The sequence below is a fragment of the Oryzias latipes genome, chromosome 9 (genome assembly GCF_002234675.1).
Source record: "Oryzias latipes chromosome 9, ASM223467v1".
Classification (NCBI taxonomy): Eukaryota; Metazoa; Chordata; class Actinopteri; order Beloniformes; family Adrianichthyidae; genus Oryzias; species Oryzias latipes.
The window spans coordinates 106,696-131,915 of record NC_019867.2 but is presented as its reverse complement, the minus strand read 5'-3'; the positions used below and the strand labels follow the sequence as shown (position 1 = coordinate 131,915).

The window sequence follows — 25,220 nt, the reverse complement described above, 5'->3', positions numbered from 1 at the left end:
ACATAACTATGCAGAGTAAGGGAGGAGTTTGTTTTAACTCAATCTTAAAGGACACATACTCAAATGATGAAAACACACCAAATGATAGTCTGCGGGTTGCAATATTATGTCTAAACAGTGCAGAAACGCCTCCACCCTTTTTATTTTCTCGTATTTCCGATACATGTTTGTAGTTGGGGGGAGTTGATTCGACTAGAACTATGTTTCCTGTGTTTTTGTCAAGCCATGTTTCAGTTAAAAAAATAAAATCAAGATTAAAAGAAGAGATAAGATTATTGATTAAAAATGATTTGTTGCATAAAGATCTGACATTGAGTGCAGCAAGTCTGAGCTTAGTTTCCTTGGGACTGGTCAAAACCTTCTTGCAAGGGATATCAACTAGATTTCTGTGATTGGACAGTCTAACTGCCCTTTTTTGCATTCTACGTAGTGCAACTACAGGTATAGCACCAGAAGGAAGCTGTTCATCACAGGGCCCAAGTTCGACATAACCTTTCCTAGGACACTGGGGGCCCGTTTCATCCTAGCTCTGGGGGATTGCATGTTCTAGAGGCGCGCAGGGGAGGTCGAGTTGAGGGTAGTTTGGGTGATGGACCAGGAGGAGCGGGAGCTGGACGGGATTTGGGTGAACGACGGAGGGGGCGTGTTGGAGGGGGTTTGGATGAAGGCCGTGTTGGAGGGACTTTGGGTGAAGGATGAGGAGGGGGCGCTGGAGGGGTAGGAGAGCTCCTGTGTGGTGTGAGGCTCACAGGTGTTAGGGGAGCCATCTTAATTCCTGACTTAATGAGGCTATCAAAATGGCTAGGTAGGGCCATGGGTGAAAGTGGGGGGGACGAAAAGGAAAGTGATTCTTCACTGGGAGTAGATGTAGCAGGGGGCGCCCACAGCTGGTCAGATGGTGGTATTTCTGGGGCCAAATCTGGTGGTTGTTGTTGTGGTTCTGCGGTTGGGTCCTTAGCTGGCGGTGGTTGTTGTGATGCTGGTGCAGCTGAGTCCTTAGATGGAGGTGGTTGTGGTGCTGGTGCTGCCGGATCCAAGTCTTTGACCGGTGGTGGTGGTGGAGGTAGTTGTTGTTGCCGTTGTGCTGTGGTTCCTGGGACACTGGCTCGGTCCTTCCTTGCTGCCTTTTCAGGGCCTTGGCCTCTATGCCCCAGAGCGTGGAGGAGGTTCTTCACTAACTCTCTTGCTCCACCTCTGTTCAGGTGTGGGCCTCTTCCCATGAATAGGTCCTTTCGTTTCCAGAATGTATTGAAGTTCTCAATGTAATGGAATCCTCTGGAAGCACTCTCTCTGGAGAGCCAATTGTTTAGCTGAAACAGACGGCTGAACTTGAGTGACACCCCATCGATGTTAGGAAGAGGTCCACTGATGAAGGCTTCAACCTCTTCTTTGTCAATCTCCTCAAATAACTTGATGAAGTCTTTTTCAAACGTTCAGATTGTTCTTTTTTGATATCGACAGCACCTACATGGATGATTATTCGTTTGACTCCTTGGTACAAGACTTTAGATAAGAGTCCTGTAATCACTGGAACAGTAGAACTTGGACAACATAAAGTTTGCATTCTTCTGTGGCTGACTCCACTGATAGCGCCATCTCCAAGCAGCAGCGTATTTCTGACCTTGACGTTTGGCACAGATTTTCTTTCTGCCTGTGCTTTGTTGCCAACATTATGACTCCTATTCTGTGGTCATATTTCACTTTGTTCTTTAACATCACATTGTGTTAGGGGTAAAAATCTGTTTGTGAGCTTTATTTCGGATGTTCTGTCATCTTTTCCGCTTTGGCTTGACACAGAGTTCCTCCGCACAAAGTTTCGGAAAGGACACAAGATCACTCAGGTCCATGTCACTGTTATTCTTCTCATTTGTAGTAAGAGCAGGCTTCTTACCACCCGATGTTACTGGAAGGGTCTTGTGAAGTCCATTTTCAGTTTCCAAAGTAAATATCAGTGTTTGTAGCTCTTTTATTTCTTGTTGGTAGATCCGACAGCGTTCACAGTGGGAGTTTGTTTTTCTTCCTCTTCCGGACATGTCGCTGGCTTGTCAGACGTAAAAATATTGATTTGTATAGGTGGAAGTCACAAAAAAGGATGACCAGTCTGATATTCCAGGATTTGTGGATGAGGTAAAATAATTAAAAATGATTAATTAAATGATTAAAAAGCAAATAAAGCAGGAAGCGGCAGGAACAGGGAAAAAAGCGTCTGCACTCTTTTGCAGGGTGATGTCACACTCAGCAACATCTGGAGGCTTGACTTCCCAATCCAGGAAGGCATTGGCATCCATTTTTAGTGTTTATTATGACTTGAAAGTGAATTTGAACCCAAACCTCCCAGTTTCAGGGCAGACTCTCCCCCACTAGCCCGCTGGTGCTATAACTACATTAGTAAATACATAAACAAATATTTAGGAAATCCTAAAGCGATTCTGTGCCCAGTGGTGCCGGGAGCCGAACTATGCCCTAAAATTCAGGCCATAGATGTTGACCATGTGGTTTATGAAACGACCATGAGGAAAGCAAGTCAAAAGGTCAACTCTCAACTTGTTGTCTCGGACAATGCCAGGTTTAACAGAAGTCTGTTCATCCGACAGTAATTTAATACAAATCAACCCACTAGTTTTCCTTCACTTTGTTCTCCATTCTTTAACCCGATTGAAGAATTTCTATCTGCTTGGCGTTGGAAAGTTTAGGAGAGAAAACCAAACCCTGAAGGAACCTCCTGCAGGCCATGGACTCGGCTCAGGATTACATTTAAGTGAGTCCTGCAAAGGCTGGATCTTTTTTTCTTCTGTTGTGTGGCAGGGCAGAACATTGATGTGGATGAAGTCTTCTGGTGTGGCATTCCCCTCCCTGACACAAACCGGGCAGCCCCTCCTCACATGCCCCGCCCACCCATTCACTCGCTAAAGCAGAGCCGGGGCGCAGTGCTACAAGCAGGCAGGAGATTGATATGGCGCTGCAGATCTTTCACTTAGTTTCTAAATTTTTGGGCTGGTTGCCTCCACCCTATTTGACCATGAGCATGTTTGCGGTATTAGGTAAAGCGTGCTGCACAAGCATGGATGTTTTCCAGGTGTCATCTTCTGCAGAGATCAATGTGCATCTGATTTGGATTTATTTGAGTTTCTATGAATGTGCTGACAGGCCTCTGAGGAGAGGAGGGTGAAAAAGTCCTCTGTCTCGAGATGAGCTGTCCAGTCTTTAAGGCCACTGCAACCACATCTATGCACCGAAGGAGTAAGATGTAGACTTAGCAGCAGCATCTAAAATTGTTGTCTTCAGCCGAACTGAAAAGGTGTTTATGGTTCATGACAGACCACAAAGACAGCTGGATCAGTAGACCTTGACCTCACCATCTGAGGTTCCAGAACAAGCCAGAAAGAAAAGTGCAGCCAGGTTGAAGCCTGTTGCTGCAGCAGCTATAAGCAGCCAAGCTTTTGCAACCTTGAAGAAGTACTACAAAGTTATAATATGGGTTGCTGTAATATAGTCTGCTGTCCTGAAAGTTGTAATCACAAAGTGTCACGTGTCTCTTTTTTAGATTTCAGTACTCGCCTCTCCAAAGGTCTCTGTACGTTCCTGGTGGACGGGACTGTTGGCACAGAGTTACCCCACTCCCATTTCCCATTACCCATCTGTTTAGACTCTCTCCTGCTAGATTACAGCCCCTCACAGATTCCAGCTCAGATGAGGAGAACAAAGACGTTAATGGATCTATTTGTTGCAAGTGGATGACAGAATGGAGAGGAGCAGGAAGCTGGTGGCCTGCTGATTGATTTATTTCATTTAATAATAATCCAATACATCAATGCAATCCAATGAAATTATAACAGTTACTAAATGAAAAGGAACAGAAAGACGAAAACAAATTATCTGCCCCTATCACACTGTAGTTTGTAGGTAACTGCCACAAGCTTTTTCAAATGGTATTTCCCAGTCTGCACGGTGGGCTGTAGCTGTCCCGTGGGCTGCACAGTGGCGAAGTGGTTAGCGCTCTTGCCTCACAGCAAGAAGGCCCCCTTTTCAAGTCCCGGCTAGGGGACCTGAAACAGAACACCAGACGGGGACCTTTCTGTGTGGAGTTTGCGTGGAGTTTACTGTACGTGCGTGGGTTCCCCCCGGGTTCAGGTTTCCTCCCACCATCCAAAGACATGCTTCATTGGTTAATTGGCAACACTAAATTGTCTAAATTGTGAATGGGTGGTGATTTTGACCCTGCGACAGATTGGTGCCCTTCCTGCGCCCATAAGTGGACGGGACAGGCTCCGGCAGCCCCGTGACACTGAAAGGGACAAACGGAAGAAGAGGAATGAATGAATTTCCCAGTCTGCTCCTGCTTACAACAATTTGAATAAAAAAGTCAGAAATGTAATTTTGAGCTTAATTTTCTTTATCATCAGAAAAATGCCACATGTCAAACACACCAGAAACACCATTTTCATTGGAATCTTCAACCAAGAGCCAATAAACCCACAAAAAGGAAGCTGTCTCTTTCTTGAATCAAATCCTTTTTCAAAATGTTGAATGAAGTTTGGAAAAGTAGGCTTTCTGCTGAAAGTGGAAACACACCCATGAGAGATCATTGGCTGTAAGGGGTGTGGGTGGGGAAGTGTGGTTGTTGACTAAGCTCCACACTTTTGTTATTCAAAGCCTGAAGTATCAAACGTTTCCTCCAAAGACCTGGATTTTGGCGTCAGTCGTTTTCCCATCGACTCATTCATCTGTTCATTCATCTTCTTCCGTTTTGTCCTTTTCGGGGTCTTTGGGCTGCTGGAGCCTATCCCTGCTACTCGTGGGTGAAGGCTGGGGGCATCCTGGACAGGTCGCCAGTCTGTCGCAGGGTCACAATTGCATACCCATGCAGATTCACATCAACACCTTGGAGAAATTTAGAATAACCAATGAACCCATGAAGCAGGTTTTGTCAGCTTTGATCTTAAAATGTAAAATATATTTGTATATTTCCCAATATGCATCAGAAAACTGTTGGCTAAACCTACAAAAAAATCCTCTGAGCTTAATGTAACAGTTAGCATGTCCCTCTTTCCTCTGTCTGCCCCCACCGGCCCCTTCCTTAAACAATATAAGTGTTGTCACAGAGCATGTGTGGGGTGGGAATCTCAGCCAGTGATTCCGGCAACTCATCTGCCTCCCATTCCGGTCTAGGTGATCCTGAATACTTCCACAACCTCCCTTTTCTCTTTGAGAGCCATTACCCAAACTAAGCCTATTTGTCCCCCCCCAATAGGCCCATGATCTGCCTTTTGTTTAAGGCCCAACCTCCCATTCACACCCCTCAGGACACCAGACAAAAGAGGAAAAGACAGAGGCCTGACGCCTTTGCTAAAACTGCCTGTACTGAAGCTGCCACTCTGGTCCCTGAAGAAGAGGACCTTACTGCTTTAACTGACCCCCCCACCCACCTATCCACTGTTTGAGAAGACATCTCTCCCTTCCCCGCCCACATGAAAGATCAGTGTTTGCATTTGTGATGAAGGTAACATCTTTTCTACATAATAGATGTTCCATATTTACACATTTCTAAATATAACTGTTCTGTATGTGGTATGTGAATACACAAAATAGTTATGTCTATTTACATATTTATTAAGTAATTCATCACTGTGGTGTGATTTATTGATACTTAAGTGTTCTTAATGACCTGAAATTGTGTTGGTAAGGCATAGATATCTGATAAAAGTTATGAACCGGATAATTATTCCCCAAGGTCAAAATGGGAAACACCTCTGAAGGTGGTAGAGAATGAGAGGGTAAAGATCCTGTGGGACTTCCAGATCCAGACTGATAGGATGGTAATGGCGAACCAACCAGACATTGTAGTGGTGGATAAAGAACAGAGGAAAGCCGTTGTGGTGGATGTGGCAGTGCCAAGAGATGGGAACATCAGGAAGAAGGAACATGAGAAACTGGAGAAATACCAGGGAATCAGAGAAGAACTGGAGAAAGCCTGGAAAGTGAAGGTGACAGTGGTGCCTGTGGTAATTGGAGCACTGGGGGCAGTAACCCCCAAGCTGGAGGAGGGGCTACAACAGATACCTGGAAAGACCTCAGACCTCTCAGTCCAGAAAAGAACAGGAACAGCTAAGATACTGCAGGACCCTCAAGCTCCCAGGCATCTGGTAGAGGACCCCAGCTTGGAGGAGCAACCACCCGCGGAGGGTGAGAGGGGCGTTTAAAAAAATGGTTGTGAGTTTGAGTCCCGTCAGAAATGATGAATAATGTCTCACCAATGTGGCTAGTCACATGGTTTTCCACCTCCCAAATTGCAGTTTGATATGCATTTGGCAGCTGTTAATTTGGATTCCTGTAAATTTTGAACTGTGCCTCTAAAACCGTGACACGATTCGTACCTAGAGTTTAGTGATACATGGCAACCCTACTCCATAGTGCCACCTATTGACAGAGCTGTAACAAGCTTCAAGCAGCTGTACAATGTAACACAAAGTTTGAAAGTGGTTTTGATTTGGTTTGAACTTGGTTTAAATCTGGTTTGATTTGGGTTTGGATCTGGTTTGGCACTGGTTTGCAGGTGTTCTATGTCTGGTTTGAATTAGTTTCAGCTCTTTTTCAAATGTAAAATAGTATGTTTTCATGTGAAGTATTCATAAATTAAAACCCTTGTGCTATCCTATGGGGTCTAGATGACCCCCCCTTCCATTGAGGTGTTCTCCCTACCATGACAAAGGTGGATAAAGGTGGAAAGATTTCATGTAATCCATGGACACCAGTGAAGATCACAAATCATTGAAGAAAAAGGTTCAGAGCTCTGTCTAATGGGTCTAGATGACCCAACTCCCAATGTTAAAGTGCCTAGGATAGACCAAGGGATATGAAGATGAATAGATATATTTCCCCCCTTCTTCTCTGTTGCTGAATTCAGACACTAAGAAAAGAGCAAAAAGAAATATCAAGGAATAGGGAGCATGTTTAAGGTGGACCACTTAAATACAATTTCCACAACTACAAAAATAAAACTTACTTAAGATCACAACATTTATGTGGTATAATTCTGCTGTGTTGGGATTAGTACTTGGGGGTAATAGGCTTGCTTTTTTGTGTTTTTCTTGCACACAAAGGAAGCACTGATCCTAACCTTTCCTGCCTTGTGGATGCAGGATGAGTTTACGATGACTTGATAATGCAATGTTTCTTTATCATTTTAAGAGCAAACAAAGTGTAGTTACAGAGAAGTAGCACAGCTGGAAAAACTGTGATATTTGTGATGGAAAACAATCAGTCACATGAAGCTTATTTTCTTTTCCTTCTGGTCTGAATAAAAAAGAAATCTGGCAAAGCAGATGAGTTTCACAGTCTCTTGGCAGCCTCTCTGAAACTGTAACATGAAATATAAAATCAAAACGTCTCAGATCAGCGACATTTTTCTAAGTCTTACTGCAGCTCCCTGGCTTACAGGCTGGTAGACTGACAGTTTGATCTGCAGAGAAGCACCAGCAGCTGTAGCTCTGTCTCCACCTGTGCCACCTTAAATATGATGAAGCGGGGGAGGGGGGCAGTATGCTTTCTATAGGGGTTCTTTAGGGGAGCTTATCATAGCAAAAGCCCAAAGGGGGGAGGGAGGAGAATATTAGACCATTTTCAATGTTTCTTTTGTAAATGATGTTTCCATCATCAACCATCCAAACTGCTGGTGAATCTCCATCAGGCAGATCAGTGACCTGCTAGAGCAAACTGCCAATCAAGATGCATTTTTGGATGGTATTCTAGTGTAAAAACCTAGAAAAAGGCAAAAAGAATACATTCTTACATAAATTATGTCTGATTACTGTTTTTTCACATTCTTGCCTGCATATACTCTCTTCAGTTGTAGATACTGTTCTATTCAGATTATTCTTTAAATTTTAATAAACTTGTCATTCAAAGTCACTGAATTTATCACTGCACCTTAGTTTACTTTTTTTTTTAATGGCCACTCACTCACTCACTCACTCACTCACTCACTCACTCACTCACTCACTCACTCACTCACTCACTCACTCACTCACTCACTCACTCACTCACTCACTCACTCACTCACTCACTCACTCACTCACTCACTCACTCAATCAATGTGGGGTTTACACTGTGGAAAATTCACAAGAAGGCTATAAATGACAAAATGACAACACACAAGGAGTTTATTTGTTTAAACCCCCTTTGGATTTGATGCTAAAATATATTTATATTAATTATGTTTGTTAACATCCCACTGTCAGATCTAGATGTTAGTCAAAATGGAGGGGCCTGTCCACACACGCAAATATTTCAAAAATATCTCTTGGCTCCAAAAATCTTCACACATACTATCCATGCAAAGGTGAGATGACACCTAAGCTCAGGTGGCATTTGTGTTCTATTGTGGTAAGGCTGGATGATTAAATGTAAAGAAGAGGGGGAGTGCCTGGTCACCCCCACACCAAGACCTCCATCCAACCAGCAGTGGAAGCCGTGGCCCCCAGACACCTGCTTGGGATAGCAGATCAGCCTGCCGGGCCACCCAGACCAGGGGCGGCAGAATCGCCACAGGGGCCCCCCAACGCTAGAATGCAGGGAGGAACAGGGGCATGGAGAATGCAAGCCCCAGCCCAGCCAGAAGAATAGCCCTCCAGCCATGATTGTGGGCACCGCCCAGGGTCCAATCTGTCGTGGAGCGCCCCAACCCCAGACAAGCAACCCACCACCATGCAAGAATCCTAAGGCCCCCCCACCACAACCCCAGGGATGAACCAGGGCCCCCCAAGAGAGCCCTGCCCCACACTCCCGCCTGACCCACGGGAACCCCAGTAGAGAGCAAGGCAGGGGCCACAAACCCCCCGGCCAGGAGGAGGACGCTCAGGAAAGGGGGTGGTCCCCGCGAGCGTGGTGATGGTGAACCTGTGCCAACCAGGCTCCCCGTCTCATGGTCTAGCCAGAGGATCATGGATCTCCCTCCTTGCGTGGAGAGAGGGCCGCCGGGCCCAGAGAGCCAGCACCCGAGGGACACGGCCACTACATCAGGGATGGAGTTGGCCACAGAAGATGGTGGGGTAAGGAATGTGTGTAACAAGAGGTTCAGGGGCAGGGGCACTGAGAGGACACCTCCTGATTGTGGATAGTGATGGCCAAGCACCCCCCCCCCATCTTGTTATTAACTTACAGAACATGAAAGGGATCATGTTGCTCCACATGCAGGACTCTAGTGACCCTGGTCTGTCCAGCACCCCCACCCTAAAATGTGGCTGTCCTGTAGCAGAGGAGCTGCATCAATTTTCACTCTGGGCAGGTTTGGTTTTGATGGGGGTGAGGGGGGGGGGTCTGCTTGTCTCCCAGTTTGGTTCATCTACACAAGAACTGTAGTTTAACTTGAAGATCTTTCTTGATTGTTAAATTGAACTTTTTCTCTTGATAAAAAGAAAATCAGGATTTTTGAGAGAATAATCGTTAAACACCATGTTAACCGTGTCGTCACAGCGTTTCCTGCTGTCACATGCAGGACCACAAAGGAAGGGTCAAAGGTCAAAGTGGCAGATCCACAGCCCTGATGGTGGTGGACTGAAGCAGGTTCACTACTCTGTCATGGGGCGGGGGTGTCTCTGCAGCCTGGCTGGTTCCGTTGGAGGACGATGGTTGCTCTGAACCTGTTAGCTGAGTTAGAATGTCTGCCTCACAGTTAAACCACAGGGTAAAGATGGGTGGGGTGGGGCAGGAGGGAAGCAGATCAGGTCCCTGTCCATGTTGACCCCTGTCCCCCCTGAGATTATGATGCCATGAGCCGACCGTACTGCTGCATTATGGATGAAGGACTAACTTCTGATTGGAGTAGGAGCCTAAACGAGGGAAGCAGGTCTTCCCAGGTCACCCAGAGTCCCCCACACCCCCCATGGGTGTTGTGTCTTCATAGCTGCTGTGCGCTCCGACCAAAAGTCTTGGCAGAGAGAAAACAAAAACGTTTTTTCAAAAATGCGACAGTTAGTTAAAATATGACTCAGCTTCTGAAATGAGCTGCAATGGATAAACAGACCAAAAAGTTTCACTGCACTTAAAAACGATTTTTTCCCCCTCTTTGGTCCACCTCTAGTCATACCTCTAGCATGACTACAGGTATGAGCAGGGCAGTACTACCCACTGGTGTCTGCAGTTCATTCCAACAGTTTATCAGCTTCTCAGACAGGGGTGTGGGTCAGCTTTCCGATGAAAAACCAACGTTCCACCCCCCCACCCCCCCACGTCACTTTTTCTCTCCTCACGTTCTAGTTTTATGCAGCAACAGTTGAATGATTCACCATGCAAAGACACCCCCCCTCCCACTGCACTGACTACCAGTACCAGGGAAGTATGCGTGATCATGTGACCAGGGTCCAGTTCAGACCTCATGAAAGATGCATCATCCGGATCTTCTGCTCCTTCCTCCTGATGGTTTTCTGCCAAAAGCTGAGGCAGCTGGTAGACAACACCAGAGCAACAAGCTCACATTACTCTGGAAGGGAACCGGGTTCCTACCCTGGAGTTGGACCAGCGGGGTCATCTCAGGACACATCTAAACCCTGTTCAGTTCTGTCTCTGATCATGTGCGTCTTTGTTCTTGAGGAGTTTTGAGCAGATCATCAAGAAATCCTACCCAGACTTTTATCCAATGGCAAAAATCTTCCTAGAATAAAACGTCAAGTTAATTTACATGCATCATCAATCAAATACCCCTTGTGCTATCCTAGGCACTTTGGCATTGGGAGTTGGGTCATCTAGACCCACTAGACCAGGGGTGTCAAACTCATTTTAACTGAGGGCCACATCAGCATAGTGGCTGTCCTCAAAGGGCCAGATATAACTTATACATGTAACTAAATGTAATGCAAAATAAATGTAACTACTCCTTCATGTTAAATAAGTCATTGTTTATTTATTATAACTTTTTAAAGTGACAATTACAGTTGCATAGAAACATATGTTTGCTTGTTATTCTAGCATAAATCCTTTTACATTTGATTCTGTCAGGTTAGGTTATATTGACAGAGTTTAAGTCCTAATGTAAAGACGTCCAGTCCGATATTTCAAGTCCAATTCCCCCCTAGATATGAATAAATGCACACACATTTTTATTTTCAGAAATTAAAAACTTTTATGCTCTTGCGGGTAGAGCTGCGACATGTCGGATTTTTCATCACCGCGGTGATGAACCACCAGGGGGTGCGGTGTCGCGGTTAACCGCAGACCCCCCCCCCCACACACAAAAAAAACCACAAAATCCCCCGGCGGCCGTATCAGAAATGAATACCAATTACAACGTAGTTTTCTTTATTAACAAATTACAGTAACAACTAACTACTACCTATCTAACTAATGAACTAACTATTTAGGTGTTGTAGATTGACTGTGACTGTGTGAGCGCGCTGCGTTGTGTGTAGGACTGGGAGGAGGGAGCGCACACACGAGTGTTGGGGGTGCGTGTTGATTCTTCTGCAGTGGACCGCTCTCTAGCTGCACGTGAGCCTTCACCTGTGCTCTCTGGTACAGACATCTTCTCAGAATATTATATATTGCCCAACAATAAACAGACTGCAGACAGTTTGTCACCTTTCCAGTAGCCGTGAAGCCCGACACCCATGAAGAACACGGGGCAGGAGGCTCCGCCTTTGTTTATACAGACACGTAACGTTGCGCTGCACAAAATAGTTCCCAAACAAAACATGTAGTGATATTTATGGAAATCTAACGGTGCGCTTTCCTGTCTGGTGTTACAGAGTGACTGAGAACAGTAACAAACCCCCCCAACACAAAATCCTCCGGCGGGCGGCCGTGTCGCGCACTTAAGAACACAGGACTAGTAGAAAAAGTAAATTATCAGCAAAGACGAACGTATTTAATGTGTTTATTATAGTTCCATTCACGCAACATATTATGACGGAGTATTAGGGCCACCAAAAAAAAAAAAAAATTAGAGCCACCAAAAAAAAAAAAGTAAAATTACGAAATTTTATCTCGTAAATTTAGGAGATAAAAAGTCGTAAATTTACGACTTTTTATCTCATAAATTTACGACTTAAAATCTCATAAATTTATGAGAAAAAAGTCATAGATTAAGGAAAAAACACAGAAGTTGTCCGTTTATCGGAACCTAGCTTGAAGATGAAGTATATGGAGCCTTTTGTGAAGCTTCATTTCCGGATCATTATAGGTTTAAAACAAAGTGATTCTGAACCTTTTGGCGACTCAAAATCAGATTATTTTCCGTGTAGCAGTCTTTTTGGGGTTCAGTGTCAGTAAAGCGGAGTTTAATATGTAAAATAAGGAGCTCAGAGACACGTTTGGGTGTAGACAATCGCTGCAGCCTTTATTCTCCTTTTCATTCACATAACCTGAAGTTTATTTGTATCATTACGTCATGAACCTGTCATCCCAACACCAATGCTGAAGTAAACAGTGTTACATACGCCCCTTACTGCAGATGAAATGTCCCGTTTCAGCATAAAACAATAAAGAGGAATGAAAATAGTCTTTTATATTAGCTTTGGAACGTTGAAAATGCCAAAAAAAAAGTTCTCCTCCTTTTGTGTGACGGAAGCGTCACACAGACGTAGAGTCTTGTCTTTGGTGGAGGAAGAAAGGATTCAAGCGAACAGCTGCAGGGACACCAACGACGGCTTCATCGGGCTGCAGAGATCCTGCAAACCAACCATCAATAAATAAAACTTTAATGAATCGGAAATCAAACAAATGAGCTTCCAGACATTTGGAACGTTATCAATAAACATTCAGCTCACCTGTTCAACAAAGTTTAGTCGGTCTTCTCTGCGGCTGCACGGCGTTCGCCTGCTGCTCTGCATGCTCACTTCACTGTAATCTCCTAAAATTACGAGTTTTTATCTCCTAAATGTACAAGATAAAATCTCGTAATTTTACTTTTTTTTTTTTGGTGGCCCTAATTTTTTTTTTTTGGTGGCCCTAATAATCCGTCGTACCATATGCTGAACTTTCAACAAAAAAAACAAAAAACTAAAAAAAAAAAAAAAAGTGCGGTGATCCGGTGATGAGTTCATCATCACAGCCCTACTCGCGGGCCACATAAAATGACATGGCGGGCCACATTTGGCCGGCGGGCCTTGAGTTTCACACATGTGCCCTAGACAGTGCTCTGAACCTTTTTTCTTCAATGATTTGTGACCTTCACTGGTGTCCATGGATTACATGAAATCTTTCCACCTTTATCCACCTTTGTCATGGTAGGGAGAACACGGCAATGGAAGGGGGGGTCACAGGATAGCACAAGGGTTAAAAAAACTAAAAAAGCTGTTAAGCAAAATGTTTCAGACTCATCTAATTCCAGAAACTACCTACTTGAAAACTTGGAGCTTTGTGGACAAACAAAAACCGGAGCGAACAAGCAGTGAAGTGAAAGCAGTGAAGTGAAGCAGTGAAACAACTGAGGTTCAATCCTACGGCCTCATTCAGCATCCTCCAAACTCCATCGATCTCTTTCTGGGTCAGAGGGAACCCAGCTGGGATTTGAACCAGGACCAGGATACCAGTAGAGCGTTGAACCACTGCACCGCTGTGCAGCCCCCAATGAACACAATAGCAAACAAATCAGAGCAGGACACACAACTCTGCAATTTACAGTGGAGTAGCGTAGAGTAGAATGAAATAGAGTAGAAACCAACAGAAGTTTTATAAAAGACAGCTGACCCCAACCCCCCCTAGAGGAATGAAGGGATACACTCAAGGGCTGCTTCAATCAGCTCTCGTCCAATCAGCAGCCACCACTACTCTGTAAGCCACAGAGGGACAGAGACCTCCACCTTTGTCAGATAAAGAAGACACGCCCAACATGAGATGTTAGCAGGCAGCTGTTTTCTGGACCAGAGCATGATGGAGGTGTTGATAAGCTATATGTAAACTATTTAAGAGTGGACAGCCGGTGCTCAGAAACAGTTTCTGTGATTAAACAGTCAAGGAGAAAGAAAAAATTAAATTGTTTCCAAAAATGTAGAAATATAAAGACCTGAAATCATGAGTCATTCAGTATTAGACCTGATCGGTTAGTCGTTTTGGGATCAGCTGTACCTGCACAGACTGCTAACCATAACTATAACCCCATCTCCTCATTTCCAATTAGTTACTTGAATCTTCTGGGAAAGTGAAAATACTCTTAGTTAAAAGCTAAAAAAAAACGCTTGAACATAAACTGGAAACTAAGAATATGTACATCTATCACCAGATACAAACAACACAGGTGTGTGGCAGAAAAGATGCTTCTGACCAATAGTGAGTGAACAGAAACAGGTAACAGTGCAAACACCCACAGCGTGAGCAGCACACGCAGTACCGCCGACCAGCTGGTATCTTTGCTGAATCGAAGGAGTCAGATCAAAGTGGAAGTGCAGGCGGTGTTGGACGCGATTGATGCCGGGGAGGGAGAGGGTGAAAGCAGGAGAGATGCACTGGAGGATGAAATGGGGATGTTGATTTAGCAAAGTGTTGGTTAATACTTCTGCACTGAAAGACGAAGGTTGGGTTCCTGTGGGGTCCAGTCATAGAACCTGTTCTTGGCTGGTCCCAAAGGGTTCGAGTTCTGGCGTAATATTTTGTGATGTGACCTGCCTCACTTATGGTGTGTATGACGATGACCTGTTTACCCGCCTCCTCTGTTCTGTTATAAAGGTGGTTCTGGATCACAGCCAGACGGGCTGAGATCGTTGCATATAGTCTGAGTTTAATGCACGGCTGAAAGCGCCTTCATTGTGTGCACGGCGCTGCATCGTGCAGTTGCAGACAGCCTTTCAAGTTTTCAAATGCTATGGTAATGCAGCTCCTGCATTCACTCATATCTTGGTCTTCATTGGCTTGCCTGCTGCAATTTGCTGCTAATGGTCCAACCACCAGCACTTAATCCCACCCCCTCCATCGTCCACTTCTCTGCCCCCTTCCCCCATTTTCTGTCTCTTTCTCTCTTTCCAGCCTTGAGGCGTCCCGTTTCAGCTCCTTCGCTTTTAGTCACAATGCTGCGAAGAGGCTGAATGGGTGGGGTGGAGGGTGCTGGCACTGAGGGGGCATTTAAGAGAGCAGTAGGTGGGAGTGGAGTCTGACTGCAGAGGGTCTCCTGCTGAAGGGCTTTCAGTCAGTTGCTCTGTGCCGACATCCGCTCTGGAGACGGCGGAGGAGATGACAGAGCTGTGAGAACGTCTGCAGGATTAGCTGCCGAGACTGTCTTCAGGCTCGCTTCAGCCGCGTTCACTCATCGTCTGGAGGTAAGGCAGGAAGCTGCTTCAGAGGAATTCAACTGGCAGCTTTGATCATCACTTTCAACACTTTCTTCTCTTCATTAAATGTCATTTACTTTGTCCAGAAACTATTTCAAACAAAATCTGAAATCTGCCTCAAATCTAAACAACAACAACCCTGCAGGAAGAGGGGCTTGTTTTCTGATGGTTTTCTAGGGGGGTGGGGGGTGCCACAGACTGATATGCATCTTCACACATTTGTGTGTGTGTGTGTGTGTGGGGGGGGGGGGGGGGGCAGTATTGCCAATAGTTTCTGGTCCAGTGTGCAGAGAGCAGAAGAAAGATCAACGGGTGTGTGTGTTTCTGTTTGTGTGTGTGTTGTTTCCTCCTTTGAATCACATTTACCAGCAATCTAACCTTTTCTGACCCCCATCACCACTTTTTTTGGAGGGGAGGGGGACACACAGATTGCCCCCATCATCACCTCTGGGGGTCCTCGAGGTGTTTTCTGAAGGTTGTGCTTTAACGGTCAGATGGTGCGGTGGCAGAGACCTTGGGGGGCCTGGAGAGATAAGCAGGGCCTCCAGGATGGGAAGGCGGCTTTGGGTGGATGGTACATGAGGAGAACCAGACTGTCATGGCTGGTTGGTTGGAGGGAAGGGCCTGGTGTGACGTCCCCACACCATTAATGGGGAATGGTTCGGGCAGCTGTCACACCTCTGTGTAGGCCACTGACCTCTGACCCCACTTAGCTGATGGTGACCCTAAATGAGCGATGGTCCTGTGTGCGCATGCCAACCCGCGCTGGGGTTGTTGCTGAAAATTTGAAAACTATCATCTAAAAAAAAAGTGAATGTTGGAAAGAATAATTGTTATTATCAAAGAAGAAACTGTGGTTGCAATGTGTCCCGTCAGACTTAACATGATACCACCTCTGCTGTGCTTTTGCATTGGAATGCATCACTTTCACTGGAAGCAAACAGAAAGGAACATTTTCATTTTCCAGTTAGAATTTTCTGTCTGCGACGCTCAGGTGTTTGAAAGGATTTATGATGAGCGACAAAACGCCATCAGTCTTGATGTCACAGACAAACATCCCATCATTTCAAATGTTATTCAAACGTTGTGTGTTAAACAAAACAAAGAAAAGTTTTTTCTGCTGAAATAGCTGCGAAGTCCAGATGCTCCTCTCACACTGTTGGACAAACCACCGCCCTTTCTCTGAAATGAATCTGTAGGATGGCTTTAAATGAGCCCCTCCTGCTGATCTGTGTGTGGGGGGGTCTGCGTTTTCAGGCCCGCATGGCCACCAGCAGAGGCTGATGAACCCGTTCGGCCTGTTCTTTGGCTCCTCTCGTCTAAAGCCATGATGTTAGTGGATAAGACAGGATTCGAGGACGGTTGGGGGGGGCAGACAAACTAAAATCGGGGGGTTAGGCTCATCTGACTGTGTTTGGAAGGAGCTCAGTTTGCAGAGGATGAACATGTGGAACCTGCAGATCGTCTCATTTAAAGGAGGACATCATCCGGCTGCAAAACCCTGAAAACATTTGCAGCCAAATCTGTCTCGGTGGATCTCTGCTGTCGTCGTTCTCACTCCACATTTTCCAGAGCGGTGCAGATGTAGGTCACAGTAAGTTTGTCAGGAACCTGCCGTCTTTTATCAAACAGATTCTTCATGATTTCATCAATATTCCCTACAGATCTAAATAATATGACTAACACCTGGGGGGGGGGGGGGGGGGGGGGTTATTCTTGCCGTTTCAAAGTGATGTGTGACACAAAAACAAAAGTCTAAAAGGGAAATTTACCAAACAAAGACATGAGGACACCCATAAGGTAACAGTCTGCTTTCACGTGACACCAGAGCCCCCACTTTGATTTAAAGTCTGCTGTCTGATGAACACGCCTCTAAACAGGAAAACAGAAAACATGCAAAACAGGTCAGTGTCTCCCGGGGTTGTATGGAAAGCCCGTTTCAGATTGCTGGCAGGTGCCCGACAGAGGTTTCAGGGTAAGTTTAGACGGCTCCCCGATGCCGACATCAATACCAGCAGAGCGCCATGACGCAGAAGGCTGCCAGGCGGTCCTCTCATTTTCAGAAGGAAAGCCGAGAACAAGGAGGCAAACAGAAGCTTGTGCGGTTACAAGTGTCTGAAAAAAACAGCTGGTGGATGCGTGGTGGAAGCTGAGAGACCCCCCACACCACCAGGGGCTTTCCTTAATAAACAATGAGCTGCCAGAGGTCATGTTAAAACACTCGTGAACAATCTCTCCATCTGGACCTCCAGCAAAACAGTGAAGCTGTAAGGAAAGGTGCAATAGCACAGAGAGGCAGAGCCACCAATCAAATCCACACAGCAGAGCCCTCTGCTCAACCCAGTGTTGTCTCTTTTATCCACATTTGTTTCTCCATATCTTGGTGTTAAAAATGGGAATTGGTTTTGGTTGAAGAAATGGGATTTCCAGGGCAGCATCAATCATGTCTGCTCCAGCTCTGTTTCACTCTGGCTTTTATTGTGAGGAGATGGAGCTCCGGGTGTTGGTGGAAATGATTCCCAGAGTTTTCTGATAAGAGTTTTTGCCATAGTTCCCCATCCACCTTATCAGCCCAGAACACTCCAGCTCCTTCCATTCCCCACTATCTCTGCTATCAGATCCCACAGGGTCACAGTGGAGAACCTCACTTTCATCGTTTCTTTTCATTGGTTAAAGGCTGTTTCCTATTTCATCGCCTTTATCTCTGTAGTGTTTCGGCTCAAATTCTTCCCTGATTTAGAAAAAAAAAGTTAAAATGAGAAACCTGAACTATCCGTTTGACACAGCTAAACCACTTTGGGGGGGCCACAGTGAACCATCTTCCTCCAACTCTCCTCTGCATCCTTGTCCCTCATGTCGTCCTCCATCCATCAACCTCCTCTTTGGTCTTCTTCCTCTTTCCTGGTAGCTCCACCTTCATCATTTCACCATCATCATCACTGTTCTTCCACTGAAATGTCTTCATCTGCTTCCCTACATGGATCTCCAGAACATCCACCATGATCGGATACTCTGATGGATTCAGTCCTGATCCATCCAGTATCCATCATCCATCCGTCCGTCCGTCCATCCGTTCATTCATTTATTTCATTTCATTTAAATTCAGCTTTATTTCTATGGCCCAAAATCACATCAACAGTCGTCTCAATGGGCTTCATACTGGTGATTGTAAAGTAAACTTCAAATCTAAAGGACCATGAAAACATAGAATTCAATAGGAAAATACTGAACTAACTGAACTGACTCTATCTATCTATCCATCCATCCATCCATCCATTCATCCATGCTCACACAAATAAAGGGAACACTTTGGAAACTCTTAAAAGTGTCAGAAACCCTCTGATGAAGTTGAGTGTTTGCCCCCAACACCACATCCTGATCTTTGTGTTGGTGCATTATGGGAGTTTCTGGCAGACAGGAAAACATCTTTGGACTGACGGTTAGAACCTTCCTGCTAGAAGCTTTAGTAGGTATTGATCTTGTCTGCTGTTTCCTAGAAACTTATCTCTGAGTTGGATGATAATGATGATGATGGCTTATGACTATTGCTCTCCTCAGCAGCTTTCTTTCTCCTCAGCTAAAATCGTGATAGACACACGGGAATCATATGGATGCCCCCCCGGAGCATAAATGGTGTTTGTTGGTATTTATGTACTAGTATTATCAGCCACAAGTCCACTTGTGGACCCCCTCCCCCATCATCTACCTGGTTCCAGCGACTCAGATTGCAGCTCTGCAGCAGTAGAAAATATGTAACCTAGAGAACCAGAGAAGCTTGTGTTCTGAATGGTTTGGGTTAGGACGACTCTGACATGAGGCTTTGGTCTTAGATCCAGTGGATAAATGGTTGTAGGGTGTGTTTTCCTCTTAGGGTGATGCTAGCTTCATCTGTTTCCATTATTTTGCTGTTGTCCTGTAGTTACCCGGTTTCCCTCAAAAGATTTCCTTTCCATTATTTTTCTTCTGATTCCCTGTTTCCATACAACCATGGAAAGATCTGACCGCTGAAAATATAGTTAGGAGGAAGACAGGAAGTCTGTTCATCAATCTTCAAGACTACTGAAAGTCATACTTTTTTCTCAAGTTGGGGTGTTTAATAGGAAGGAAAAGATTACTCTGGTAGTGTCATTATCTTCCGAGAACCAAACTTTCAAACTGTGGGAATGTTTTTCTTCAGTTTTCCAGAAAGGTTTAGTTTGAGTAGAAAACAGTGGCTGCTCACAAACTAAAGCCTTCTAGAAAAACCTTGATGCCCTTAAAGACAGCAGGTCAAACCAGCACTCTTATTGCACAATGGCTGATAGAATAAAATAAAATAGAATAAAATAAAATACCCAGTTAATGTAACTAAAAGGGTGGATGGACTGTGGTGTAGTGGTTAGGTCTCTTGCTTCTTGGTTTGTTCACATTGAATGGTGAGTTGTAATCTAAGTAGATTCTGTTTTCTAAAAGTTTCACTGATAGGTCAAACAAAACATATCCAGTTCTCCCTGAAACGTGGTAGAAAACTTAACTTGTTTTCCTGCACTCGATCTCAGCAAGTCATTAGGATCAGCAGGAAAAAACTTGTGTGTGCCAGCAGGTTTATTATTTCCTCCTCACATCAATGTGCAAAGCAGGCGGCAGGCATGGTTGCTGGTTAAGGGAGAAAAACCACAGAAAAAAATGGAGTGAAGGAAGAACAAAGCTGCAGTCACACTGCATCAACTCCATGTCCTCAGTGCCAGAAACCAGCTGCCTTAGAAAAGTCTCGGGCTGCCGAGAAAGTCCAAGCTAAGAGATCAGTTCCATGTTTCTCAGGGTGAAACATTGAAATATCTGCTTTATGGTAAAAAAATTGGAGATGGCAGCTGACAGCAGACCAGATCAGACTGTGACCAGGAGTCGATGCAACACGCTTCTCTTTGTTTATTTTCCAGCCACGTATAGCTTTGCAAGGGACTCCAATTCGCGGACAATGGCCACTTTGGTCTCTGCTTTGGCTTCTTGTTCAGAGATTCATGTGGAGACCTGCCAGGAGTGAGAAAGCAGACTAGAACTAAAACCTTTGCAGCAACACGAGGCAATTTTCTGCCGATTTCCTTCATTTAATCCTGAGTTTGTGATGTTTGGGCCTAGGCAGCCAGTGAATGTGTGTGCACGTGTGTGTGTACACACATTCAAGGATGTTAGGCTGTAGAATGCTGCTGGTTTCACTGTTCCCTTTGGCGATGCGAGTTGACAAAGTCAATGTCAGCCTATTTTAAAGAGAACATATAATTATTTAAACTTAGCCACAGAAGTGGCAGCAGGAGTATCTGCTGACAGAGATGAACCTCCTCTTTCAGCTTTCACTGAGCTGACTGTGGAAAGTTTCTTTTACCCAAAAACTTCTGAAGACAAATGATCCACAAAGACGAGGACGGGCTAAAAGCCAGCGTCTGTAGGAACGGACTTTGGGAATGCTGACCAGCTGCTTTTAGCTCCTCTTTGGTTTTACAGCAAGCCAACAGATGGTTTAGGCTCACACTAATAGTAATATGTCAGTCTGGGTTGTAGTCTGGGCGGTGAAGAACAGAAACCGGCTCTCCACCATGCAGGTGTTGCTGGGACCAAATTTATGTCCTGACAGGCTGCCTGAAGCAGTTCACCTCCAGCAGACTTTTGCAGTAATTGTGGTTTTGGTCAGCAGAGGATTCTCCGCTGAGAGAAAGGAGCTAGAATTGGTCAGAATCGGGAGTCTGTTATCGGAGCAGAAGAAGGTCAGTGGCTCTTTACAGGGCAAAAGTCATATTTAGATTAGTTGTTCTGTGGGGGATACATGTGTGAGGAAAAGTCTTTAGATGCGCACAATAGTAAGTACAAGACAGAAAATAAGAGCATTTCATCCTTTTCAAAGTTGGCTGTTTTCCATTAAAACAAATAAATATTCACAAGTGATCCATCTCCCTTGCTGAGATTTTGTGTTGTCTTTTTCTGTGTCTTCAGGATTGGTTTGAATATTTCACACTCTGTTGTGACTTTCTCTGAGGCTGCAGCGTGACACAGTTCCCATGGAGATGAGAGGATTCCTGTTGTGCTGCTTTACCGCAGCCTTACTAAGTCAGCTATCGACTTGTGGCTTGATCAAGAAGGTGATTCGCCACCAAAGGGAGGCCCTGATGCCCAAGAACACCCAGGAAAACCTCACGCTGCCCCACCCTGACCAGCCAGTAGTGTTTAACCATGTCTACAACATCAATGTCCCGTCCACTCCACTCTGCTCCGTGGACCTAGACTTGCCTGGAGGATCCAGATCGAAGAATGCTGGCATGGATGTGCAGAATAGTGATCAAATGGAGCACACGCTGGATGACAACAACCAGATTGTATTTACCCACCGCATTAGCATCCCCAAACAAGCCTGTGGCTGCGACAACCAGCTGCCAAACATTAAAGATATCCTGAGCCGGCTGGAAATGTTGGAGTCAGAGCTGTCAAGCCTGAGGGAGCAGTGCAGCAGTGGGGCGGGCTGCTGCGGAGCTCAAGTTACAGGTAATGAAATGCACAGAAATGGAGCCAAGCTGTGGTGCCCTCTTAATTCATGGAGAATCACATGCCAGTGACATTACCTTCTTCCTAAAGGAAGCACCAGTTTTAGCTGCATCTACATTTAGTGAGTTGTGCCTTGAACCTTGCACTCTAAAGTTGCTACCTGGCCAATTTTTGATGGCATTTGTTTTCACGATTATTATTATTATTATTATTTACCAAGGCTGTGTCCCACCAAGGTGGGGTAGCCTAGACAAGGCACACAATTTTAGCTCCCTCTGTCTCTTCCCCAAAACCCTCCTCCTTCAGTGCGTGAGTGCGCGTGTGCGTATGTGCGTGCGACTGGTCTGAGATCTGGTCTAAGCCACACCACACTGCACCAGGGTCAGCTGCACAGCCCAGTGTGGGCACCTCCACTGCAGGGCCTCAGCCAAGGCTGGTTTCCCCTTGCCGCTTCATCCCAAGACCAGACCTCTACCACACCCATCCATTCATCCATACACAAACTCTCTCCACCCATCCCTGTCCTGAGCAGCCTGTCTCCCCTGCACCACAGTCATCCCTCTTGCATTCAGCGCTCTTTTTACACCCTCTGTCCATCCCATTCGCGGTCTTCCTCTCATTCTCACTCCACTCACATCAGATTCATATACCTTTTTCACCAATCGCTCCCTTTCCATTCTTTCAACATGTCCAAACCATCCCAGTGCCTTTTGCTCTGCTCTTTCAGCCAACTCTCGCGTCACACCAGTTCTCTCTCGGATAACTTCATTTCTCATACGATCCATACGCGTCACACCACACATACTCCTCAAACATCTCATCTCAACTACATTCAGCTTCCTCTTTTCCGCCACTTTCAGACTCCATGTTTCAGCCCCATATAACGCTGCAGGCACCACCACACCCTCATAGAATCTCCTTTTTGCATCCTTTCCCAGTGATCTACATTCAAACACTCTCTTCATTCCCCCCCATATCTTTCGTACTTCATTCATTCTAAACTCTACCTCTCCCCCCATTCCACCATCCACACAGACACACGACCCTAAATACTGAAAACACTCTACCTCTTCCAACAACTCCCCATTTAATGCCACATTCAATCTGCGTTCACCCTTTAACCTCGTACACCTCATCACCTTACTCTTTTCCACATTCACTCTCAACTTCCTTCTGTCGCACACCCTTCCAAACTCCTCAACCAGACGTCCCAAGTTCTCTTCTGAGTCAGCCACTAGTGCAGTATCATCTGCAAACAGCAGCTGATTCACACTCCATTCGCTGCCGTCAGTATTTATCATGCTCACACCCGTACCCGACACCCTTTCATTCACCTCTTTTACCACACCATCCATATACACGTTAAACAACCACGGAGACATCACGCATCCCTGACGCAGACCAACCCTCACAGGAAACCACTCACTCATGCTATTTCCCACTCTCACACACGCTCTACTGTTTCTATAAAAACTCTTCACACCTTCCAACAATCTACCATCAATACCATACATACTCAACATCCCCCACAGCGCCTCTCTATCAATCCTATCATACGCCTTCTCTAAATCCATGAATGCCCAAAACACCTCCCTCCCCTTAGCCAAAAACTTTTCACACACCTGTCTCACAACAAACACCTGATCCACACACCCTCTACCTCTCCTGAAACCACACTGCTCTTCACCAATCATACACTCAGTTCCCTCCACTACCCTATTAATCAGCACTCTCCCATATACTTTGCCTACAACACTCAACAGACTAATACCCCTAAAACTACCACATTCATACTTATCACCCTTACCCTTGTACAGGGGAACCACACACGCACTCATCCAATCAAGCGGCACCTGCCCATTTGCAAAACACACATTCAACAATCTCACTAACCACTCAATCACGATCGCTCCACCACACTTCAGGCATTCCCCAGCACACCCATCCACACCTGCAGCCTTTCCTACTTTCAACTTTCCCACAGCTTGCTCAACTTCCTCTCCTGTAATCAACGTTTCATTCAACTCTCCCAATACATTCAGTCTACTTTCCCTTCCATCCATCCCAATCACAGCATCCCGATCTTCCTCCACATTCAGCAGCCTCTCGAAATACTCTGCCCATCTTTTCCTTACTGCATTCCCCTCATTCAACATCCTTCCATCCTCTGTTTTCACTTTCTCCTCCCTCCCCGACACTCCCTTTCGCACCCTCTTCACCTCCTTCCAAAACATTTTCTTGTTCTCTCGAAAATTATCAGTCATCTGCCTGCCCCACCTTTCGTCCGCAGCCGCTCTTGCCTCACGCACAGCTCTCTTAGCATCCCTTTTCTTCTCCTTATAACACTCATATGACTCCCTGTCCTTTCTCTGCAGCCATACTTCGTACGCACATCTCTTCTCAGCTACAGCCAACCTTACATCCTCGCACCACCATTCACTTCCCTTTCTTAGACCACCCCCAACACGTCTCACACCACACACTTCCTCTGCACTTCCAACCACTGCACTTTTGAACTGTTGCCATTCTTCCTCCACTCCAACAACCATTTGCTCCTTCACCATATTCCACTTGCCACCTAATTCCTTCTGATACTCACACATTTTCTCTCTGTTCTTCAAAACACTCACTCTCAGAACTTTTCTTGCCTCCCCACTCTTTCTCGATCTCACCCATGGCATACCCACACGCAACCTTCCTTCCACCAAATAGTGATCAGACATACCTCCACACTCTCCCCTCCTCACATTTACATCTAGCAATCTACTACATGCAACCTTTGAAACCACCACATAATCCATCAGTGCTTTGTCAATCACTCTTCCACCACTCTGCCTCACCCACGTATACTTATGGATCTCTTTCTTTCTGAACCATGTATTCCCAATCACCATCTCTCTTTCAGTGCACATTCCTATCAGTCTCTCACCATTATCATTCTTTCCAGGAACACCATGCATGCCAACAACACCCTCAATTTTCTCATCACCCACTCTAGCATTCAGATCTCCCATCAGCACTACATTCACATTTGCTCCAAATCCTTGCAAGCACTCATCCAAGTCGTTCCAGAAGGTCACTCTCTCCTCTTCATTCCTCTCACTGCCAGGACCATATGCACTCACGAACACCCACAGCTCCTTCCGAAATTTCGCTTTCACCCATATCAGTCTTGGTGACACCTCCTTCCATTCAACCACACATCGTCTCACCTCACAGCTCACCAGCAAAGCCACACCTTCTCTTGCTCTCCCGCTCTCTACACCAGACATTCTCCCACTCACACTTCCAAACACACACTCACCCTTCCCTTTCATCTTTGTCTCACTCAGTGCTAACACGCTCATTCCCCTCCTGTCAAACATCCTTCCAATCAGATCTCTTTTGCTTCCGTCTGTACTACACCCCCGCACATTCAACGACCCAATCTTAAGGGTTTGGGGAGGTAATCTC

At 45.5% G+C, this 25,220-nt stretch overlaps 1 protein-coding gene across 3 annotated transcripts in view; it reads left to right on the top strand.

Moving 5' to 3' along the window:
- Positions 1 to 14,944: 14,944 nt before the first annotated feature.
- LOC101170815 (tenascin-like) overlaps positions 14,945 to 25,220 on the top strand; it is a 66,820-nt gene continuing 56,544 nt past the window's right edge. For 2 of the 3 annotated variants that reach the window (XM_023958080.1, XM_023958079.1), the window contains exons 1-2: positions 14,949 to 15,242; positions 21,222 to 21,767. In XM_023958080.1, the coding sequence (XP_023813848.1) occupies positions 21,287 to 21,767 (481 nt within the window). In that variant the 5' untranslated portion in view covers positions 14,949 to 15,242; positions 21,222 to 21,286. Of the gene's footprint in view, positions 15,243 to 21,221; positions 21,768 to 25,220 lie in introns of all 3 variants that reach the window. The other variant, XM_023958081.1, reaches the window with a different exon arrangement.